General features: G+C 41.6%; 1 protein-coding gene across 3 annotated transcripts in view; it reads left to right on the top strand.

The window, feature by feature from the left end:
* The window catches only part of TTBK1 (tau tubulin kinase 1), a 106,924-nt gene that overhangs the window by 49,903 nt on the left and 32,500 nt on the right, over window positions 1-24,521 (top strand). For 2 of the 3 annotated variants that reach the window (XM_041468128.1, XM_041468129.1), the window contains 7 exons: window positions 6,901-6,966; window positions 8,446-8,538; window positions 9,231-9,356; window positions 15,241-15,395; window positions 16,107-16,326; window positions 19,702-19,877; window positions 20,474-21,032. In XM_041468128.1, the coding sequence (XP_041324062.1) occupies window positions 6,901-6,966; window positions 8,446-8,538; window positions 9,231-9,356; window positions 15,241-15,395; window positions 16,107-16,326; window positions 19,702-19,877; window positions 20,474-21,032 (1,395 nt within the window). Of the gene's footprint in view, window positions 1-2,066; window positions 2,090-2,695; window positions 2,777-6,900; window positions 6,967-8,445; window positions 8,539-9,230; window positions 9,357-15,240; window positions 15,396-16,106; window positions 16,327-19,701; window positions 19,878-20,473; window positions 21,033-24,521 lie in introns of those variants that run through there. The other variant, XM_041468130.1, reaches the window with a different exon arrangement.

Consider the following 24,521-nt stretch of genomic DNA (forward strand, 5'->3'; position numbering starts at 1 on the left):
GTGGAGCTGTATTACTATATTACCTTGGGTGGGAACATAATTTTTGCCTCAAACTTTGTATTGTTAAAAGATAATCACAGGAAAGGCTGAAAACAAGCACAGTCACATTTGTTCAGAGGTGAGGGAAGGGAAAAAGAATGGACCAAGGTCTTAAAAACACTGCACATTTAATATATAATAGAAATGCAATTTCACTGGGAACAGGTTAGTTATAAAACAAATTGTCACAAAAATTATGTTATGGTTCTCATTGTTACTTTAATTGCTGGAGTAGCAAATTTGGACTTGAGAAGTGAGATTATGTTCTGATTTAAAATGCCACCGTTACAGAAGTCCAATGCTGTTGAAATCACGTGTATGAAAAGCAGACTTGGTGATGGATTTGAAACTCTCTTAGCAAGCAGGGAATCTGTTATCTTTCTACATGTGGCTGTTTCTCTGCTTTCCTCACCGTAAAGCCCAGGGTCAATGAGGGTGACCTCAGGTCATCTACATCAGGTTGTTGTTGGTTTTATTTTACACAGCAGCTGCTAAAGGGGTGAGGAAAAAGGAAAGACAACTCAGGCTCAAATTTTATGTATACCTGCAGGGGACTGAGATCCCATTTTCCGTCTCTGAGTGCTTTTACTACCAAGCTGCAGGGGGGTATACATTACATTAAACTTGCATCATTTCCTTCTGGTTGATGCTATTCCACTTGAAGCTCTGATTATGCTGGAAAATGGAGGGAAGAATATAAAACTCTTACTGTGGCTGGTGATGAGGGAGCAGAGGCTTTGCTCCCTAGGTGAGTGAATGTTGGATTTGAGCTGGATTGCAGGTCAGATCTCCCTCAGTCAGGTAAGTGCATTTGCTGCCAGGTCATACACTTCCTCCCTCTTGGTAATAATTATTCATGTATTCCATGCAAAAGGTATCATTTCCAACTTGTGTGTTCTTAAACTTGCATCTCAAAGCACCCTGTGGCTTAGGGATGAGAGAGTACTCTGGAAGGAGGGAGATGGGGTTTACATGTGGGGAGGTTTGAACTTCAGTGTGCTGTACCTCAGTGATTGCCACAGCTGCCTTTTGTCTTCTTCCTTTTGATAGAAAAGAATCATCATCTCCATCTGGTTCCAGGAAAGTGTTTTGAGCTCTAAATCCCAAAGGAGATGTGACTCCAAAGCATTTCCATTTCAGTAGTTCCCTTGGTCTGTTTCAGTGGATGAAAAACTTATCTTTCTTACTTAGCACTCTGTTCTTTCTGTGGGGATATTCTGTGCAGCTTTTTACCTTATGGGACCTTGCATGTAAGAAACAAGTGCAGCTCTGAGGCCAAAGCTCTCTTGCTAAAAATCATAATAACTGAATAATAGGATTACAACTGAAATAAGCTTTTGACTAAAAAAAATACTTGTTCTTTGTTTTTACTGTGAGAAAGACATTCTGATCTTCAGCACAAGTTCAGGTGCTGTAATCATGTGATGCATGCTATTTAAAAAGACAAAATACCTTGGTCTTTAATGATGTTAAATTCATTAGAAGTTTTGAACTCTCCTGAAGTAAAGTAGCAACAATGTCATTTTAACTCAACTGCTTTGTGTCTTTTGATTTGGAAAGAATAGCAAGAGACTTAAATAGCTTTCTCAAAACTAAATTTCATGCAAAATTTATGGAATTCTTAGGATTTGCACATTTTTAGGAAAGGGGAATAGTGAGACTCAAGTAGAAGAAACTCCATTGTGTGGATTCCTTTTGATTACTTGATTTCTATTGGAATAAGTATCTCTCAGTCAAGGTCTTTCCTCAGGTCACTGAATTGAGTTTTAAGGTTATATAATATATTATAATATTAATTTTAGCCTGTAATGAGGATGTCCCTCAGATTTCTCTACTGTGCCATTCACAGATACAATGACAGCTCATGTGACCTAAAAGCAGCACTGAGTTTCATCCTGCTCTCTCCCAAACCACCATTCTGCATCCCCCACGGACAGTGGAGCACGGCAGCAGTCACCAGGGAAAGGGAACATGCCTGAAGTTGCCAGCTGTGAAACCTGTAAAGTTGGCAAGCCACTGTTTGTATGGAGATTGAGTGTGAGAAAGCAAGGTAGTGGTTGCAGAAAAAAAAACAAATATCTTAGCTGAGAACCCATACCAATTCAAATAGGAAAGGGGACATTACTGTTGATTTTTAGAAACTTACATGCTAATGTTAGAACTTTCAGCTCTGGCTGAAAAGGGCAAGAGATGAGGGAGCAAATCCCCTTGTGGGCTATTAGAGTTTGGTTAGGGGAGGAAGGGAGGAGCACACATCAGATAATTGTAGGAAGGAAAAGCACAGTAGAAGCATACAAGTGACCTGTAGTAAGGCTGTCTGCATGGCTGCTCTCAGGTTTTATTTTCCAGTTATTAGGTGTGATATGCTGGCAGGGGAAGGTTTTCCCTAGAGGGCCCCCTCTCACCACTTACAGAGCACTCACAAATCACACAGGCTCACGAAAGGCTTGGTGTGTTTCGTGTCTAAATGAAACTCAGCACAGGATGGGCCAGCAGCCCTGGGAAGGGTGATGGGAGATGACAACAGCTAAACAAGACACAGGTTTCTGTTGGGATACAATATTGAATGTTTTTTAATTCATTTCTGTTTAATTTTTTTCTCATTTTGTTGGTTTTTTTTATCATGTTTTTCTTTGGGTTTCTCTCTGTTTTACAGTTCTTTTGGGCTCTTCTTTTGAGGCTGTGTTTGATGCGTTGGCTTCCCATCCGCTGCTCGTAACCATCTCTGCTATGAGTTGTGAGTGAGCCATCACCATGCTTCTGGGTTTTCATTTTGGTTTGTGCTTTTGTTATATATGGAAGTCCAAATTACACCTGGTTTTCTTTTTTCCCTCATGATCTGTTTGTTTTTCAGCAGGATTGTGACAGCTACCTAAATGTGATGCCAAGGCCTAGAACACTTGGGATTCTCTCTGAGGGGCTGGCAGATATTTGGGTGGTGCCAGACTGATTTTGTAAATTCTGTGGTTTCAGAGACAAGGGAAGGGGAGTTTTCTTATCTTACTTTTCTGTCTCCAGCTTCTTCTAGTCATTTCTGACTCCCTGTGGACATAAAATATAGTGCAGTCATTAATGATTGTACAAAATGCTGCTGTTTAAATTAAAAAATCAAAATGCATATAAGAGGTGTGGGTTTTCTCCCCACAGAAGAGGTGGAGAGGCATCTCCTTCATGAACCTGTCTGAAGAAGCAGAAGGTTCCTAGAGGCCACAGGGATACTTTCTTTTAGTTCAGTTAAAGCTTTCTTTCACTTTTCCTTCTTACCACAGCCTTTCAACACAAGTCATTTCTATCCAAGATATATCTCCAAATGCTTTCCATGATCTGTGGCATCTCCTCTCTCATTACCACCTTCTCTTCAAACTGTGCTAAACTCTTTTTTTTTTTTTGTGTTCTTACTGCTGAAAGTCCTTTTCCTGATTCCAGGAGAAATGGGTTAATATCCTGGGTGACAGCAGGCCTGCCAGGGGCAAAGGTTGTGCATCTCATGAGGTGTCTGCACAGGCTTCCAGAAAGCTGGGGAGGAACCAATGGTCATGAGAGCGCCACAATCACAAGAAACAGCAGGAGGAAAGTACTGGCATCCAAATACAAGTTTTTAGGAAGGCAGCTGGAAACCAAGACATTCAAAATATCCAGTCCGGCAAAAGGAATATTTTTAATCTCTATGAATGAACATGGTGTGAGGAGCAGGGATTCACATTAATGAGAAAATATGAGTGCTCCTCAAATAAAAGGGGAGTGTGCAGGAAAGACAGACTTCATGTGAATCATGAGGGGGACACTGTTGGCACTTGCAATACAAATGATCCTGAGTGTGTAACCTGGAGAATGATGGGTGTATAAAAGCACAGTTTGGAAAACGCATCCGCTTCATACAGGATTTTGTTACCTACTTCAGTCTCTGTCTGTGAGGTGGTCTACATTGCTAATGCAGTGAAAGGAACACAGAGTATAGGTTTTGCTCTGTGGTGGTGATCTAACACATTGTCCCAAGCTGAAACTCATTTTAAACCAATTTCTTACACAATGCAGCACTGTGTAGTAAAGTACTTTAGCTTTGTAGTACACACAATCTCAGTGAAAGAAGAGAAATTATTTATTTCAACTTGCTAGCTTATTATATATTCATAATTTTGGGGATTCAAATCATACAATCTCAGTGAAAGAAGAGAAATGATTTATAACATTTTTGTAGTAACACTGATGTGTAAAAAAGAATCACATATGGTTTAAAATTGTATTTCAACTTGCTAGCTTATTATATATTCATAATTTTGGGGATTCAAATCACTTGGATTATATATGGCATCATAGTCTGAAGCTCCTAAGAGTTGCTATTTCAATTCTGTCTCAACTGTGGACTGGTCTGGACAAAATGGATGCTGTATCCAGGCTCTTTCCCACTGCAGGCCAGTGCAGTGGTGGGATGAAGTTTATTAACTGGAAGAAATGAAGTGTGTAAAGCTGGAAAATTAATGTTTATGAATTCAGAAGAAAAGTCAATAATAGTTGGGTCTGCAGCATGTGCTACAACAAATGCTCAGGGAAGAGTTGTTTGTTTAAATGGAAAACAAGGTATTTCTACAGCCTGGGAGATACTTGATTGCAGTGACAATTCCTTATGACTGGCAGGACAGGCAGATATGGTTAAAAGAGGTGCAACCTTTATGAGCAAAATACACTGTTACACACTTAGCATCTGCCTGTTTTGTTTAAAGGACTCTAAAGGTCCTGTCAGAGCAACTGCAAAGTTTTGCTCGGTTGCAGTACTCTCCCTTCCCTGAGGTCTCACGTGAGAGAGGAGTGGAGGAAAAACCCTCAGGGTTCAGGTGTGGGACTGCTGGGGAGCAGCAGGTCATGTTGGCTGTGGGACAGATGCAAGGGTAAAGGCCTGCACCAAAAGCTGGGCTTTGTTTTGCTTCTGGGAGAGGAGGGGTTTGCTGCCAATGCTTACAAACTGCCTGGCATTGGTTTCAGAACAGATCTAAATAAAGACTGCACAGATAGCCTGTCTGCCAGAAATAGTAAGTATTGATCTAAAACAATTTTTAGAGATGTTGCTGACATACTGAAGCCAGCACACTTGGTACTTGGTTCAGTACTTGCATGAACTGCAAAAATTGAATAATTTTTGTTGTGAAAACATTACAGGTTACATGTTAGAAATGTTCACAATATATCCTTATGGCTCATGGAAAGTATCCAAACACACTATCTTCCATTCATAATGGAAAAGAGGAGTATCTTCTTTCTTTTGAATGTGTAGAGCAAATTTATAGTGATGGCTATATTCCAGTGGCCAGTATTCTGCTTTTCAGGAACTCACATCGGTGAATTCTGTGGAATTCTGAAAAATATTTTGCAGTCGTTTGTCAGTGAGAATCCTGAATTGCATAGTTCTGAGAGCAATGAGGTACATGATCACAAATATAATATGTCTACTATTACCTGCTGCTAAATAAGTAACTTATAGCTCAGGCTGGTGTAGTGCAAGATTAAGTGCTGGATTAAGTGCATGGGATATGCATATGAGTTCTCTTTGGGGAGTATTTGATTGGCATGAAAGAGCTGTAGGGTAGACTTACATCTTTTTTTTTGCTTAGCATCATTATAACTTAAGAGCTGCATTGTACACTGTACAGGTGTGGGTATATTACATGGTGTTGGTGAACTTGTTAAAAAAATATTTGAAATTTTATTCTTTCTGAGAATATGGAAATTCAGAGCAACTTTCCTGTACCACAAAGGAAGCAATTGAATTGTACATATTTAGTGACAGAAGGGTGCCCTAGAATAAAAGTACAAAGTTTTAGGCCTAGTTCTGGAAGTACAGGCACAGCTGAAAGAACAAACCTGAATCCACTGACCTCTGTGGGACAAATTACTCAATTAACTTGTTATTAATATGCTTGATTTTCTGCTGGAGTAAGAACTTCGTTTTGAATATGTTTAGTTCTTTGCCCAAGCTTAGCCTTATGATGGAAGAAGTCTGGGCCTGAACCTGGTTTACCACAAGAATTTTGAAACCACTGCTGTTAAGTCTCGTTAACTCTGGTGCTTCTAGTTCAACTAAGATTATTTGGTAGATGTCATTATTTAAATGCAAGTTTTTTCAGAATGACATCTGCATTAAGTGAACTCACATGGTCCAGTGTTCTTGTGGAGGCAGCAGTAGAAAGAGTCGGAACAGTTGCTCAACCCCCAAAGCAGAGAAGGCCTCCAGATGGGACAAATAAGTCACAGGAGGACTGCCTTTCCACACCCATTATATCAAGCCTTTAATTCCCAAGGACATGAAAAAGAGAATCAGGGAAAGAGAAAATAAAGAAAGGATATACTGGGAAGAATCTGGAAGGAAGCAAGAACTCTGAAAGTCAAAGGTTCATAGTTTGTTGAAGTCTTACAGAAGATGCTTACAGCAGTGTCAGCAAACATTTGTGGTCATCTGTCAGAGTAGGTGATCCCCATTTCCATCCTGACCAGGTCATCTTCGGGCTCTGCTTAGCTCATGTTACTCATGACTCAGTTTTGCACTTCTTTACTAGCTTTTCCCTTGACCTGGAGTTTAAAAGGGAAAATCTGATCCTGGATAATGTTCTTATCTCTATGCCTGAACTATTACTGTTCTAACATAGCACTGTAACCACCTTGCCTTCTCTGTAGAGTGAGCTTTCCTAGATATGCACAATCAGAGAACGCTCTCTGTGTAGCTGCTAGAGCACAAGAAGGCTTTAAGAGCCTCCTATTCCTTGGGTGCATACAAAATAGCAATTTAGACAAGAAGGTCTCAGGAGTTGGCTGCACAGGGGATTCAGTCATGCACTCTCTTTCTGAGATATTTCCCTTGCCTCCCTCCAGCCTCGCAACGTTGCTGGTTTCCGAGGAACTGTCCGCTATGCCTCTGTGAATGCACACAAAAACAGGGTGAGTATTTTGGAGTTATAAGGAGTTACCAGTAAGATAATTCCCCCTTAGAAACCTGTTTTCAGGAGCAAAGGAGCAATAGGTGAGAGTTCTGGTTTGTTGTCTGTGGAAGTTAGTATATCAGATTTCCATTAGGTAGTTAAGGCTGTTGACTGTAAAATCAAAGTTATGCTTCACTTATTGGGTTCTCTGTAGTTGGCAGACTTTAAAATTTTAATTATTTCATTACCAGACACTATTTAAGGGCAAAAGTAAGCCACACTGAAGAGGAAATCTGGTTAAGTTCCAGGCTGCTTGCTGGTAGTTTCTAGCAGAACTTGGCCAGAAATTACCAAGTGCCAGGTCCCCAAATCCATTCTTGATCTGTAATTTTAATATTAACATTGTGCCATGAGGAGAAGAACCACCTGGTGAAAGCTAGGGGTTTTTTTCCCGAAAATAACCATTATTTACATAGTATCTGCCCTGTTTCATTATAAATGCTTCTAGAAGGTTCATCTAACATTGTTCTCAAAACACTCCTCTCTCCTATTTCAGTAGTGTTCCTTTGCAGACAATAAACAGTAAGTTTGGACAATACTCTCAGGCACAGGGTGTGATTTTTGGGGTGTCCTGCACAGGGCCAGGAGTTGGACTGAATGGTCCTGGTGGGTCATTTCCAACTCAGCATCTTCTGTGGTTCTAGGTCCTGCATTTCTGCTGCTAAGTGTCTGCCAGATGGAAACTGTCAGCCCTCCTGCATTACCTCCAGGTTTCTGGCATTGCTTGGAATGAGATTGTAGGATTATCTGTGACATACAAAGAAATGGCAGGTTTTTTTAGGGAAGGAGCAAGTTATTGTCTGCAAAAGGTGGAAAGTGTGATGTGGGGAGGGCAGCTGAATGCCATCATGAATTCTTTCTCTTGAGAGACACAGAGAAACCTGAGGTATAATTTTTGCAAGAGCTGAGTAGGCCCAGCTGTAGCTGGCATCAGCTGAATGTATATTTAGACACAAAAATTGCTGTATAATGCAGGCTATTTTGAGAAATCATATCCTAGACACTGGAAGTTGAGCAGCAAAAATGAGTTCATGTGCTTTGATAATTTCAGCCTTTATCCCCATGTTTCCATTTCCCATTCACTAACCCAGGAGGAGATTTGTATGTAGAAATGTTATAAATCTGTAAATTGTTGTGGTGCATGATGGTGAGTCTTTTGCAAAAACTCTTGAGCAGATTTGAATTATATTTAGTCTTAAAAATAATAATAAAAAATGTGTTGTATCTGCAGTTGGGGGTTTTTCTTAATCTAGGCTATTGCATGTCCCATTAGTAAATATGTATCTTTAGCCTTTAATTTGGCTTTTTTTAACCAAAAACTGGGAAGTATGACTTCTCTTCCTGCCCTTTAAAATGAGGTAGCTCATCAGGAGAGTACACCTGGACCCCTCATGCATGGGGAACTTTGCTCCTCAGTCTTGGTCTCTCTTTTCTCCAGGAGATGGGCAGACACGACGATCTGTGGTCCCTCTTTTACATGTTGGTGGAGTTTGCCGTTGGTCAGCTTCCGTGGAGAAAGATCAAAGATAAGGTAGAAAAACTGGTGTCTGTGCTTAAGAGAGCGGGCTACATTTTAATTATTATGACTCTTTATTATTCCTCCTGCAGCTCAGTGCAGCTTTTTTTCTGGAGTCAAGCCAGAATCTCCTTTTCATCAGGTCTTGCTGTAAGATGCTAACCTGGTTTTGCGTGTTCTGATACACAGGGTGGCTTCTCTTATTTTGAGTAATCAGACTTTTTTAATGCATATTGCTAATCATGTTTGATCAAGTGTTTTTTACTTTTTTCTTGCAAAGTAAACAATACAAATGCAAAGACTGAGCTATCCTTTTGACAAATAAAATGAGCCTTTAGAAAGACAGGAGGGTAACACCTTGCTGTACCAAACAAGCCAAATGGGATTTGAAATTAGAAAGTTAAACGTAATAAAGCTAAATGTTCATGTTGTCTTGGAAATACTTTGTGCTAAAGAATAAAATCCCTGGAAAGAAGTAGGTCACCTGTGCAACAAGCTTCTGACTCAAGATTCCCCTTTGACCTCTGCCTGCAGTGCTCAACCTCCTTGTGCCTTGAACAGCAAACAGGAGAAGTGTGTAGACAATGTGCTGGGTCTAGGAAGAGTGAGTCTGTGTTCCAGGAATCATAAGTATTTATAAATGGGAAGCAGTGGAAGAGATTCTTGGCTCTGAAATTTTTTTTTGGTTTGTATTGGTTTTTTTTCAGGAGCAGGTTGGCATGATAAAAGAAAAGTATGAACACCGAATGCTGCTAAAACACATGCCTTCAGAGTTCCACCTTTTCCTGGATCACATTGCAAGCCTAGACTACTTCACCAAGCCAGACTATCAGGTGGGAGCCTATCTTTGTTACCCAGTGTGATGCATGGCACTATGGATTGACATTTAGATTTTTTAACATTTCCATGAATGTGTTTATATCTGTTTGAGTATTGATGAGGGAGAGAGATGGGGAAGATTGATTGGTGATCAGAATCCAAATTTGTTGTGGACTACATGTGTTTATATACTGTTCTAGGAAGGCTAGTAATTTTTTACTACAATGATTGGGTTAATCATCACAGAACAAACTTATACATTTTGCAACATCTCTTGCTTGTAGAAGTTGATTCAATCTTCTTTGCTGACAGCCAGTCTTAATTCAATCTTCAAAGCTCTGTTATTGACAAGGCATCCTGGTTATCAGATCTCTTGTGTTAATCAGGTCTAAAGTACTCTGTCTTGTGTGCCCAATAGCTGACGAATACCTTTCCTAGAACCAGGAAAAAGAGGCTGGACTGTACAGTTCTTCAAAACCTCAAAACTTCCTTCATCTCCTTCCATCACCCTGTCCAAAATAATCCTGAACTCCATACCAGATAGTCCCTCCCAAACAACACAGTACTTTTGGCTTTCATTAAGACACAAAAATTTTGAGGTACTCCAAATGTGGCAGAATTTTGGCACATCATGCCAAGATCTAAGAGCCTACACTGACATCTCAGTGGTGTACACCAACCCCTTTGATTTCTTGCAGACTTATATAGGCCTTGACCATTATTATCTCTTTCTTTAATACTCATCTAACATAGGGTTTTTCTTCCCATTCAGTGTTTGCTGTCAGCCTGTATGTGAGTAAGTCAGACTAACACAACAGAACTGAAGTAACTTGATTCTCTGTTGCTTTTTTTTTTTTTCTCTGTTGCTTTTGGTTTTCTCTGTACATTAAAGACAGTGATGGAAACAACATTTTATAAGCAGATCTGTGCAGTCTTATCTGAGTGCCTGGTCCCGTTGATAGTGCATCAGATGAGTGGGAAAGTGGTAGGAGGGTGTTCCAACAAACTCTCTCCAGCAGTGCCTTTGTGGTTTAGCCATGTACATGTTGTAACATAGCAACCACACATTTTTTAAAAATTAAAAGGAATAGGCAAATACTTTCTAGATAGTGCAGTGGAAAAATAATATTTGCCACTAAGAGGGAGAGCTACAGAGGGATGGAAGTGGACTGATGAGATGCAGAGGGAGCTGGATTTGTTTGTCCTGGAGAAGTCAAAGAGGGGATCTGATTGATTTTTCACTGCCTCAAGGACAGTTGTGGGGAGAATAAAGGCAGCAAGGGAAATTATGACTAAATCCCGCAATGGGTGGAAAATTCAGAGTGTAGGTTCTTATATACGAAACAGGTACTTAGAAAAGCTGTGGAATTTCCATCCTTGGGGATTTCCAAAGATTGGCTGAATGACAAATATGATCTGCCTTTTAATTAGCTCTGTTTTGAGCAGATGGCTGGATTAGAGATTGCCAAAGCTGCTTTTGAACCTACATGCTCCTATATTCTATTCCAGCTTAAAATAATTGTGTCCTAATGGTACCAAAATGCCATCCTTGAGACTGAAATGGAGGGAGATATTTCCAGACAGAATTCAGGCAGTACTAATCACAAACAGCTCTTTCACAGTAGGGCATTTGACTGAAGCTGTGAATTGCCCTTTTGCCTTCAGTTTCTTGCAGGTGCAGCTTGGGCAAAAAGCCTCCAAAAGGGAACTCCCCACAAAAGTCTGGCATTTGCAGCTTGACACCTAACACTGACTCTTCTAGCTTGACTTGGGAGACCTGTTCCAGGCAGCAAATTCTCCAAGCATCTCAGCTTCAGAGATGTCTTTATCTTGATTTATCTGGCTGTATTACTCTGAAATATTAAAAACTATACCAAAGGCCATTTGAATTTGTCACCAGTATCAGACCCACAGAGAAATAAAGGAAATTGGGAAAGTGTGTTTACAAATATATAAAGTCATGGCTTATTTAAAAATCTGAATTGAATTTGAAGTTTCAGATTCTCCTAAGCACGTCATGCTGAGTGGCAGTTTTATTACAGCTGTGGGTACTGGGATGATGTCTCCAAGCGACACATACCAGGCTGTAACAGGACACTAAGTGTGACCAGAGATCACTACTCCCTGATGGACAGATGACACAAGTGTGCCTAAGTAGGGGAAAGGAAAATGATGGTAGAATAAAACAGACTTGAGCTGTCAGGTGGTGGATCTTATATCCTGTGTTTTAATACTCCTTGGGCTCATGTCCTCAGGTGTCAGGTCTGTCCCTTTAATGGATCGCTGTCAGTGTTGGTTCATGGTTAGGATCAATCTTTCAGCACTTTCACAGCAGGAGGATGTGGTTGTTAGAGCAGCATTTTGGGGGTTTCTGACTCATTTGACAGCAAGAAGCATGCCTCTTCCCTAGAAAAGTGCAGATAGGATGTAGTAGAAAATATTTTGTACTACACTTGCATACAGTCCAGCTGGCAGAAGAGTATTTTCAGGTGTGGCTGGGGAAGTGGCTGGCTTCTATCCCCAAAGATCTTTTTGCAATGAGTATCAGAAAAGTAATAGTGACCTTTGCTCCTGGAAGATTGTAGAACTTTAAAGTGCAAAGGCAAGTGCCTTTGCCTGGGAATCCATCCTATTCCCTCAGCTAGGGCATTGTGAATTGCATTTCACTCAAGGAAAAATGATCACATCAATTGTTGTATGAGACAATGGCTGTCCCGTGCACATCCTGAGCAGGTGTGGAAAGGTGAGTTTCCTATATGGACATCTTCCTTTAGATTCAGTCAATACCAGATATTGTCAGAGAAATTGGGAGAGACTCCCTGTGAACAACCAGTGCTGGTCTGAGTTCTCTCATGCTGACCAAGTGTGGTGGTTTAGCTCCGGCTGGCAGCTGTGTACCAGGCAGCTGCTCACTCACTGTACCCCCTGCACAGTGGGATGGGGAGGAGAATCAGGAAAAAAAAACAAAAAAAAACAAAAAAAAACCAACATAAAAATATAAGAAAATCAAGTGATACAAAATACAATTGCCTGATGCCCAACCAGTCCCCAGGCAGTAAATGGTCCATTCCAGCCAACTTCCCCAGTTTATATACTGGGCATGACATTCTGTGGTATGGAATATCCCTTTGGCCAGATGGGTCACAGCTGTCCCGACTGTGCTCCCTCTCAGCTTCTTGTGCAGTTCTCCACCAGCAGAGCATGGGACACTGAAAAGTCTTTGAATGAGGGTAGGAACAACTGAGCAACAGCCAAAACATCAGTGTGTTATCAACACTGTTCTCATCATAAATGCAAAATACAGCACTGCACCAGCTATGGGAATAAAATGAACTCTATTCCAGTTGAAAACAGGACAGCAAGTTACTAGATATCTTCCATCGTAGTCCTATTATTTTCCCCCTAGAAATTCTTGCAGGACTTGCAAACACAAATCAGGAGCATTCTCTTATCAAAAGGGGACCCCTGCCAATAAAGAGGCGTGCCTGATATTTATTCTTAAATACTGTGTTGTAGATTGCAGTGTAGATTAGAAACTTGATCAAGAGCAATTTGCTATGTCCAGTGTTTCTGCTGAAAGATTCCATCTTCCTAGATAAACTCCAAAGAATTCAAGGCTTGAGCGCCTGGACAATCCATAACTCTTTAGGTACCTTTTATATGTGATATTTCAGGATTGATTGTGATTCCTTTCCTGAGCCTTGGCCAGGAGAAGGCATTTGACAAGATGTATCATGACAGCTTAGTGCATAATTTGTGCCCCATTGGCTGCTTCTCTCTCATTCTCTGGGCCATCAGCCCAAAATATGGCATGCTACTACATAATGTGTAATTAAGCTTTATGTCCTCATGGACAGTAACATCTTTAATAGAGAAACCTACTGGAGCTCTTCTTTATCCCACTAGTGGTTTTGATACTCAGACTTGGAATTGCACATTCTCTTGTCCAGCAGAAGGACACTCAAAATGGGAGGCTTGCAGTGACTGTGGAAACTCTTCTGATTCTTAATATTCTCTCTGTAGGCACAGAATCCCTAGACAGGATCCAGTGACTTTTTGCATGGCTTTCTAGGAGCGGTGGTTGTTGCTGGGACTGTTCTACGCAGTTTTCCACTCCACTTCTCTCCTTGTAAAGCTCTGACCTTTCATCAGAAGTATAAAGGTTTCAGAGAAAGCTGAGAAGACTCAGTAAGTCCATTAAATAGCTTTAGAGTAATGGCAGGTGAAGACACTTGTATCCTTCAGCCATGGAAAAAGATCCTACTGGGAGTACAGTAAAGGGCTGTAAAATCCCTAATGGCCTGCAAAGTCAAGTGCAAGAGTTACAGAATAAGTTACAGCAGAAAGTAACAAAAGATTGTTTCAACTGAGTGAGTCCTTAAAGGAATGCTAAGAATAAGGCAGCTGAACATCTAATTTTGTCATGTGGTTTCTTACTTCAGACTGCTTCAGTGTCAAAGGAATAGAAGGTGGCAGAAGCAGTACCAATTTTTAAATAGCTTCACAAGATACCACTCCCTGATACTGACATGTCCATCACAAAGAATCAAAAGCTGTGATAAGACTGGCATTAGTGGACAGATGGGTGAAGATGATCTAATGAACAGAAGCCAGTATGGCTTTTATAGAGGCATCTGTCTGCAAATGTGTGGAGCTCTTGCAAGGCATGTGAGTTTTTGAGGATATTAATTTCTAAAAGATACTTGACAGTAATCATTTCCAAAGTAGCAGTCAGAAAACGAATACAATCCTAAGAATTTCCTGTGCCTTGGTCTGACTGAGAGCCAGCTCTGGAAATTCTGTTAATCAAATGTAGCATTACCACAGGAGTGTGCACCTGATTCTAGGGTTCTGGGTCACAGAAAGGAGAAAAAAGTTGTCTCATCTGAAAGCTGCAAATAGGCATTTTTCTGCAGTTTGGTGGAAGGTAGTAGGAAATGGCAGGCTTTCCTGTCTTTCTGATCATGCTGATAAACAGAACTGGAATATAGTTGCAAATAGGATGTTTGCTCATGCTAAATTTTATTCATAACTTAGTGTTGATTCTACACCATAAGCTGAATGTTTTTGCCATCACATTGTCTCTTGCTATAGAGGGAAACTGACTGGCTGAATCCTGTCAGTTCTGCATTATTTAGCTAAATAATTTTATTAGAAATGTAGGACCTCGCAGCTCTGTTAGCCTACAGCGTCCAGTTTCCTTTTGACAGCAGAACATCAGATTTCTCTGCTAATGCATTGGTGCATGGAGAACTGTCGACAGTAGTTTCATTCTCTCCTAGAGGATACCAGTTCTTAAAAAGGAACAAGCATAGAGCACATCAGCCATGAGCATTTGTACCTGCCATCTTATAAAGAAAATTGTATCATCCTTTTTCAAGTTTTGTTTTCTTAGGCAGCCAAGTGTGTCAGGCCACATCGTGCACATTAAACACAACGTAGGGCTCCTAACTAAGCCATATTTGAGCCAGACACTGCAATGAGTCTGCATCTTAGGACTGCCTTTTCCTGTTCTGTTTATGTCTTCTGGCAGCCCTTGAACTCTGCATATCAAATGTACTGTTCTGCATAATGTACTGTCTAATCTTGAGGAAAGCTGAATTGAAGTTATGGATTTAGAATTGGAATAACAAGCTAACGGCAAGATTTCATTGAATCAATGTCAAAATGCTGCATGCATTTCTTTTGTAGCTTTGAAGAAATGTTACTTATGAAGCCAAAACCAACCTGAGAAACAACTGTTGCAATTTCATAAGTTTTTCCTTGATTTTTTTAGTACTTTTTATAGGCAAACTGGAGATTATAAGATGCACTTGGTCCTCATGCACATACTTCAGATTTTTGGTGAGAGCCACTCTCACCTACTTACCAGAAATTGTTCTTGTAAATCTATTGCAGCTAATCATGTCGGTTTTCGAGAACAGCATGAAAGAAAGGGGCATCACTGAAAATGAAGCCTTTGACTGGGAGAAGGCTGGTACAGATATCTTGTTGTCCACTAGCACCTCAACTCCACCACAGCAGAACACCAGGCAAACAGCAGCCATGTTTGGGTGAGTGTTGTAGTTGTACCAGTCAGACAGTAGACAACAAGCTCAGTTCTTTTTTTAAAAGATTTTAAGGCCATTATTATTCTGGGAAGCTGGAACAGCATGGAAGACACCACTTGATCTGACTTTTTTTATATTAATTTATTTTGGTGGTGGTGGATAGTGAGCTGAGTACAGCATGCGCTGCTCACAATTCCAACACAGCTCCTCAGCCTGTTTACAATGTGTTTCATGTGCTGCTGCAAAGGTACACAGAGACTGATGCTCAGGTACAGATGAGTCCAAACAGAAAAGGTTTGATAAGGCCTGGTTCACTGGTCTGTCTCGGTGCTTTTGGGGGGCTGACATTAGGGGATAACAATAATCCTTAGTAATGTTACGAAAGATAAAAACTGTAGGGCCTAGTAAGCCTCATTTGCTGTTGCAAAAGGAGAGGTTTCTTTACAGCTCAATATGGTGTGATGGGCACTTGTGAAGAAGTTTTCAGCTTGTGTATCAAGGGTCCCAAGATGCTTTCATTGATCCATGCCACTGTCTCTGTGATTTTCATTACACGGAATCCTCCTGTTCTGATTCAGGATGTCACATCTGGGACTGCCTGTTTTTCAACTAAGTAATAGCTTAAAATCTGCTGAGGAATTCCTGTGGGGTGGTATAATAAGCTGCCTTCTTTATGTACTGATAATTTAATCTTTCTTTTTGTGTCTTTTATAGGGTGGTTAATGTCACTCCGGTACCTGGGGACCTGCTCCGTGAGAACACTGAGGATGTCCTACAGGGTGAACATTTGAGTGATCAAGAGAATGCTCCTCCCATCCTGTCAGGTCGGCCAGTGGAAGGCCTTGGTCAGGCTCCAAACACGGCTTTCAATGAGGGTGAAGTTTGGGAAGAGACAGATGTGAATCGCAACAAACTCAGGATCAGCATCAGCAAAGTAAAGAACATTTCCTTGTCTCCTGTGACTGTTGGATGTAGGGCAATGGTTTCATAGACTGCTAGAAGCCACTCAGATCCACTGATGTAGCATGCCATGTAGTAAGCCCAGAAAGCATTGAAGAATTCTCCTGTGGCAAGGGGAATTACAAGGAATTTTTTCACAGAGTAAAAGCCATTGGGATTAATTTAGATCTTTATGCAAGTGAGATTTTGGGGGCCAGTAATGCTAAAGTGAATCTTTTTTACCATCATATCATTATCTAGGATTTTGATACTTCAAGCAAGAAAATTCTAGTCCTTGTATAGCTGATACAATGTCAGAAATACCCCAGGAATGGAAATTAAAAACCAAGATTTTATTGCATCCCAACCTCTTGGGTAAATAAATGTAATCAGAGATGTCTTCATAAGCTGTATTTTTTCTGTACCTTGATCATCACTCATTTTTTTCTTCCTTTTTTTAACTTTCCTTTTTAAGGGTAGGAAAATCTGTAGGGAGCATCTAACAGTGGTTTCTTCCCTGTGAAGAGTGAGAGAAACCATTCCTTAATATTCTTATATTTCTGCATTCCAAGATCATACTAAGCTTTTTTAGCTTACATAGAATGTATACTTCAATTGATTTTCCTCATAATCTCTAAGGTGTTTCTCAGTTCTTTCTTGTAAATGTTACCTAATTTCTTGGAGGCATCCCCAGTGAAGGCTGATTCCGTGATAAATGTCAAGTACAAGAATCTGACAGTTCGTTAATTTACATATTGCAAATAAATTAGTATTAGTGGCAGGTCATCAGATACATACAGAATCTGTTAGCAGAGAAACATTCATCAGACTTAAAATGTTGTCAGGGCCTATTAGATTCACATCACAAACTTGTTTTTAATGGACATTTGTAGACTGGCATGTTAACTCTGTTAGTCTTCTGGGGCTGACCACAATTCACTTCAGTCTCTACTAGTACAAAGTTAGTCCTTACTTCAGCAATATAGGTATCTCCACTATCCTTAGTCTTATTAGAAAACATTATGCATGGACAAGAAATAATCTAATTTACTTTAAATTCTCCAGTGCAAATAACTCAGATCAATGTGTTTTCTGTATAGAACATATTAGCAGGAGCATTCACCAACACTGAGAAATTATGAATGAAGTTCAAATTACTTCTTCATCTCTCACTGGCAACTCTGCATTCCCAGAAGTTTTCATTTGCAGGTATATGAAATAAGAAAAGCCTGATAGAGAGCAACAGTTCTGTTCACACAACGTATATTAAAAAAAGAATATTACAGAAAAATCCTAGCAACTTTTGTGTGTTTTTCTTTGCATTTCTACTACCAGGTGCCTTGATGCTCTTCAGTCAGACTTTTCACAGGGGAGTCCTTTCTGTGTGCTAGTTGTGGGTCATTCACAAGTCCTGTCATAACAGCAGCTAAAGGCAAGAGAGGTTTCTAGAAGCTCCACAGCACAGCCAGGTGACTCTTGTGCCAGGCACTGTGCTATTTGTTGTCAGGTTGCTGCCAAAGGAGTTTTGGGAGTTTCTCAGCATGGCAGTGAGCACTTCAGCTCTGACAGTTTCTGTAGCTACACAGCAGTCTGTGCAGCAAAGCCCAGGGTAGCAAGCTCTCCAAGGCTGAAGTCCTTTCTTTGAGGGTTGGTATCTTCAGTTTGACTCTTGCCTGTCCTTTTGCTTTGCTAGCCTTACCATATTCAGTCTGACTGTGCTCTGAGAGAGGATTGGTTTTCATTTAAGTAACAGTCACTATGTGGAGAAAAGAAGGATGCTTCCAATTTGATACCTAAGGGCACAGCTCTGCCTCTGCTTGTAATCTGAGGCATCAGAACCACAAGGGCACTGGTGTGTTTAAACACCCTTCTGCTATTCACAGCATCACATCCTTCATCTTCCAGTCCTGTAGCACTAGAATTAACTGGCTCTCCCTGTCTTGCTCTTTGTATTTAGAAGATGAGTGGAGCTTGCCATGTTTTTTCTCCCTAATAACTGTCTAAGATGATCCTTACTTCTCTGTGTAGACAATTCAGATCTCATTCTGTCCCACTTCTCCCATTTCTGTATTAAGGACAGAATTACTGTCACTGTTCTCCCACACCATTCCCCAGTTCTCTGCTCTGTTGGGTAGTTCTCTGCTACCCAACAGTTACATCAGCACTTTGCTCCCTTCACAAACACATTTGACCTTTGTTTGTCGCTAACCTTCTCCTGGCCATGACTGGATTACAGATTAAATCATTATAATCTATTCTGCTTTTCCTCTAATGCTTGAAAGTGCTCCTCCACTCTCCTTAGCTGCAAAAGCTCTTTAGTTATGCATTCCAACTCCAGCTTGGGTGGTTTAGGTCTGCTAATTTATGGGCACTGACTGACTTCCCATGTACACGTTGCATGCACAAACACAACTGTCTGGATCAGCAGCATTTTACTGAGATGCTGTTTATGTTCAGACCTTCTGGCATTAATGGAGGACAAGGGAAAGTAGGGCAGGGAAGGGTAAGCATTCTCCATGCAGATCCCCACACACAGGCAGTGTGTAGCAGCTGATGCTGCATGACTGGCAACACAGCAGTGTTGAATGCAAATCCTGTGCTGCTGCTGTAGCCCTTGGACCATTCTGCCTCTGTGCTTTTTCCCCTCTCTTCCAAGGAAAATCAGCACTGTGGAAGGCAGAGGGCAGCTGTGTTGGTCACCTACTTTTGCTCCTTTGTCTACTGCTAACTTCAAAAAAATCAAATTTAATAAGGCAATATGAAAGAGGAAATATGGAGTGATAGAGTGTCCATTAGTGTGTTCAGCATCGTGCATGACCTTGGCTCTGTGGAAAGCTCTTACAGATGTTGTGGTTGAATGGATATCGTGGAAGACTTCGTTTAAAGGACCAAGATTAAAACAAACAAACAAAAAAAACACTAACAAAAAACCCAAACCACTCTGGTAATTAGGAGATGCCTTAGTCAGACCAGATGTTAAAGTTTGTACATTGCAATGTAATGCATGGCCCCTGCTTAAATGAATGTTGACAAACAAGGCTCTTAGACATCTTGGATAAGCAGTTAGGGTTTGTGCATGCAGTAGGTTAACCCATGAGAACTCCTTTGGATCAACACTCAGGGTGATTGAAATGCATAGGCCACCTTGTGAAGATGTTTAAATATTTTAATTGATCTTAAATCCATACCTTATTTTAATACCAGCTGGTTGCCAGGGCAGAGGCACCCTGCCTCCCTTCAGACATTACTTGTGTAGATTGCGAAAATGCAGCTGAAAGTGTATCCTAGGAGGAAGTCCAGAGCAACAGTGAAGGATGGAAATCAGTGTCTTTGGTCAGATCTTGAAGTTCTTTGTGTTTACCCCCTCCAGACTCAGTGCATGGTGGAAGAGGAGCAGAGAAATGGGGTGTGCCCCAGTTCCCCTGTCCGAGTGCCTCCGGAGTCCCCGACCGCACAAGTGCGCTCCCTCCGCTACCGCCGTGTCAACAGCCCCGAGTCAGAGCGGCTCTCCACAGCTGATGGAAAAGCAGATCCACATGAAAGAAGGTTTGTTCACCCTCTGCAGCCTCCTACTACTTTTAGCATAGTCTTGAGCATTGACTTTTGAGAACAACCTAATCATTAGATCAGCAGCCAGTGCTTGCAACACTATCTACATTGACTTTCGGTTCACCTCCTTCTCTACTTCCCCTTTCTTTGTCAAAAATTTTGATGGAAGGCTTTCCCCAGAAGAGTCTGCAAGGCTTCTGGATGATCCTTGTTGAAAACACATTGCAGTTGTCCTAAAATCTGGGCAGCAGATGCTCTGGCTTTGTGCAAAGCAAGCAGCAGATGCAGGCCAAATGAGAAACATTGATCAGAACATGGTTTGTGGGTTTTTTCCACAAGCCAGTAGAACTTAACAAAGGGGAAAGATGTTGTTGGGGGGAAATGGTTATCATCCTGTCTACAGGGGAAAGAGATGCTGAATTGGCTGTCATACTGAAGCACTTCTTCACACCAAGAAATATTTTTGTTTAAGCCTGTCTTTCTGAAGTGTACCAAGAACTGAGTGAGAAGGGCCTACACAGGCTTTCTCTCGTGGTCCCTGTCGTTAACCACAAACCCGATGTGTTTTGAATGGCTTCTTGTTGTGTCCCTAGGTCCCGAATGGACATCCCTGGCTCTCCATCACGGCTCGTGTGCTCCTCGCAGCCAGCCCAGATGCTGTCCATCGATACTGGCCAGGCTGACCGGCAGGCGAGCGGCAGGATGGACGTGTCCGCATCCGTGGAACACGAAGCCCTCAGCAATGCCTTCCGCTCGGTGCCGCTCGCAGAGGAGGAGGACTTTGACAGCAAGGAGTGGGTTATCATTGATAAGGAGACAGAGCTGAAGGACTTCCACCCCGGTGCTGAGCCAAGCACCTCTGGAACCACGGATGAGGAGCCCGAGGAACTAAGGCCTATTGAAGATGGGGAGGAGAGAAGGCGCCTGGGGGCAGATGCTGCAGTGAGGCCGAAGACTCATGATGGGCGAAGTCGGGGTATGCTGCCTGTGACTGAGGAGGACAGTTCCCATAGACATGAAGGACCTTCTCAAACGGTGTCTGACAGTAGACATGAACAGCAGACAGGAAGTCCAGCCCACTCCCCCTTACATTCAGCACCAGCTCTCCGACAAAGGAGACGAGAATCTGAACCTACTGGTCCTCAGAGACAGGTAAGATCCCTGGGTCTGTACCTTGTTGCCTATCATAGCATCATCTTAGGAAACCTCAGCTGTGCTGGAGAAGTCTTTGATTCCAAGCATGGATGCTCTTGTAAAACTCTTCTGACAGTGCTGGCAAATGTTGTGAACACCTTAGAAGTGCTCCCAAAAGCCAGTGATGTCCTTCTGAGGACACACTGTTATGAAGATCTTTCAGCCATTTTGGTACAGGCACAAGAGGAGAGCACAGTTGTGATTTGGGTATCTCTAGTCACTCCTCTTATGCTCTCCCACAGAGTTTTGTTAGTAACTGCTTAGCTGCATGGAGGTGTTGCTAGCAAATCTTCTCCACGTAGTTTCTCAGCAGCAATAGGAATGTGTTGGAAGAGAATGACCTCTAATCTAATCAAACATCAGCACTGCACAGCCCCATAGCAATGTAAATCATAAAATAACTCCCTAAAAGTAATCCTTCTTCTAAATACCTAAAGAAAAGCTCAGAGTAGCCAGCACATGCATCTCATCAACCTTACCTCAGTGAGAGGCATTGCTATTACCATGTATTCACCCACATAAATGTTTTTTACCTATTGTGTTTTTTCCATATAGTTGTAGAGAGCTTTTTATATTTCAGTTTTGCTTTTTTTTCCTGTGGTCTTCTGATGCTATAAAGCAGTTCAGTTTTTAGTGGGAGGTGATTTATTGGATTAGCTGGAAAAATATGATACACTAGGCACAGAGTTCCTGTCATACCTAATCTTCTTTTTGAAGAAGAAGGCTGTCCCAGAGTGTTCAGTGCAAGAGGCAATCAAATTGTTCCCCTAAGAGCTTCTTGTATTTATATGTTGATGAAGATCTCTCATGCACATGTGATCCATAAGCAAAGCAAAGAGCAGGCAAGCTTTGGGTCATGTACACAGTGATACCCTCCTATGACAGGTATTTGTGCAGTCTGCCTGCTCCTGTCTGGAAGATGATAATTTCATTTCTGCTACCCTCTTGAGCTTATTCTCCAAGGAAGTGTTCACTGGATTGGAGCATGTTAAAAGAACATCCTTCTGTTCAGGTCTTGCCTAGAATATTCTCTTCTCTGGATCCTCAAGACATACAAGAAGAAAACCATGAATGAGACAAGAATCTATGTAAAAGGAATCAAAGCAAATCTTTGCAAATCACCAGGCAAGGTGTTCCCTGTTAAGGTGTATGAGCACTTACAGGAAGGATAGAAATGCTGGCAGTAGGCACGAGGGCTGTCCTGCTGAGCATGGAACAGAAGCATCACATCCTTCTCTTAGAGACTGCATTCCAGTTGCAGGGTTCCTAGGTAGAGGTGTTTGCTCTAGAAAGCCAGTATGTTGAATGTAGAAATTGCATAAGGCAAGATTGGCAGAGTTGGAAGGGTCTGTGTTTGAATTTGCTGTGGTCTGTACACTTTGGGGGCTGGTCAGTGCAAGTTCTGCAAGATGCAATGGTAAGAGCCAGCTGATAAGAATCAACTGTAAACAACACTTCAGCAGGGACACTTCACTGACACATTTAGTGTGGCTAAAGAAGGCTGGAGAGGCCTTCTTGGCCACAGCACATACACCCCTATGTGAAATGACTGGCGGAGTTGGATATGATGCAGCACAAAGACTTCTTATCACTGCACAGGGATATTTAAAGAGCAGGCAAAAAAGGTAAAATAATGGGATTGGGGGTGATTACTGCTAATATATTAGGCAGCCTTTGTTCTCCAGCAAACTGCATTTTTTTTGTTCCTATGTTCTGAAATACCCTCTGTTAGCTCTGTGGCCTAGCTTTGTACACACAGACCAACACTAGACTTCTTTAGCTAACTAGGATTTAGTTGTTCTTTCTTTGATGTCTGAATCCTTCAGTTACCACTACAGCTGTGCAGTGATTTTTCCACTTGCTGTCACAAAACCAGCTATTAACTCTCAAAGGGACTTGGTACCTGAAGGGAAGTAGAAACCTTTTTTTCCTTAGGTGCAACAAATATGGAGGGATGGATGGCTGGGACACTAATAAGAAGTTGACCAAGGACTTAACTAGTGAAAATACTGAAGGCCTCATTAGCAATGACAGATGTTTCCTGTACCTCATGCATGTGCTTTTCTGGGTTTGATTAAAACTGTGATTAAGTGGGGTGGGTGTGTGTGTGTGTGTTGGTGTGTGTGTAGGTGAGTAAATCTTCCTTATCTTTAAATATGAACTGAGACTGTGTGATAGGTCAACATTTCACTAAATGCTGAACTACCATGACTGAAGTCATAGGCTGTGTTGTACCCATCTGTGACCTCATTCTGGTGTCCCAAAAGCTGGTGATCATCCCTTGGTGTCAGTAGCATACTCACTGAAAACAAATGGGGAATCCCTGCTCTAATGCTTCCTTCTGTTTCTCCATTCTCTGGCTCCAGTCTATGAGCCATCACTTGTAACTGGCAGAAAGACAGTGACTTCTGGATTGTCATAGAATCACAGCATGCCTGAGGTTGGAAGGGACCTCTAGAGATCATCTAGTTCTACCCTCTGCTCCAAGATGGATCATCTAGAGCAGGTTGCTAAGGACAGTGTCCAGTCAAAGTATCTCTGAGGATGGAGACTCCACAACCTCTCTGGGCAACCTGTTCCAGTGTACAATCACTGTTACGGTAAAAAACTTTTTAAAATGTTTAAATGAAATTTCCTGTATTTCAGTTCCTTTCTTCTTTTACTTTCACTGGACATCACTAAGAAGAATCTGGATCCATCTTCCCATAAGGTATTTATAAATGTTGTTAAGGATCCCCCTGAGCCTTCTCTTCTCCAGTCTAAACAGTCCCAGTTCTCTCAGCCTCTCCTCAAATGAAAAGTCTTCCAGTCCCTTCATCATTTTTGTGACCCTTCTCTGGACCATCTCCAGCATGTCCACGTGTCTCTTGTACTGGGCAGCTCAGAACTGGAACACAGCACTGCAGGTGTGACTCACCAGTGCTGAGCAGAGGGCAAGGACCATTTCCCTCAGCCTGCTGGCTGCACTCCTGACACATCCTGAGGGGCTCTTGGCCCTTTTTGCCACAAAGGCACCTTACTGGCTTGTGTTCAGCTTAGAGTCCACCAGGACCTCCAGGTACTTTTCTGTCAAACTGCTTCCAAAACAAGTGGCCTGCAGTGTGTTCTGTTCCTCCTCACTTCCCTTTGTTGAACTTAGTGAAATTCCTTTTTCCCGTTTCACCAGCCTATCCAGGAACCTCTGAATGTGAGCACAACCTTCTGGTGTGTCAGCTACTCCTCCCAGTATTATGTTGTCTGTGAATCTGCAGAAGGTACACTCTGTCCCATCATCCAGGTCACTGATTAAGTTGTTAAATAGTAGTGGCTGCATTATCAGCCCCTGGCTACACCATTAATGACTGGACATTTTTTCTCCAAATACAGTATTTTATGACAGGAGCCCACACAATTTTCAGTCTAATTCACTATCTACTTATCTAGCCCATATTTCATTGTTTTGTCTAT

This window comes from Pyrgilauda ruficollis, unplaced genomic scaffold (genome assembly GCF_017590135.1).
Source record: "Pyrgilauda ruficollis isolate IOZ18807 unplaced genomic scaffold, ASM1759013v1 scaffold211, whole genome shotgun sequence".
In the NCBI taxonomy this organism is placed as follows: Eukaryota; Metazoa; Chordata; class Aves; order Passeriformes; family Passeridae; genus Pyrgilauda; species Pyrgilauda ruficollis.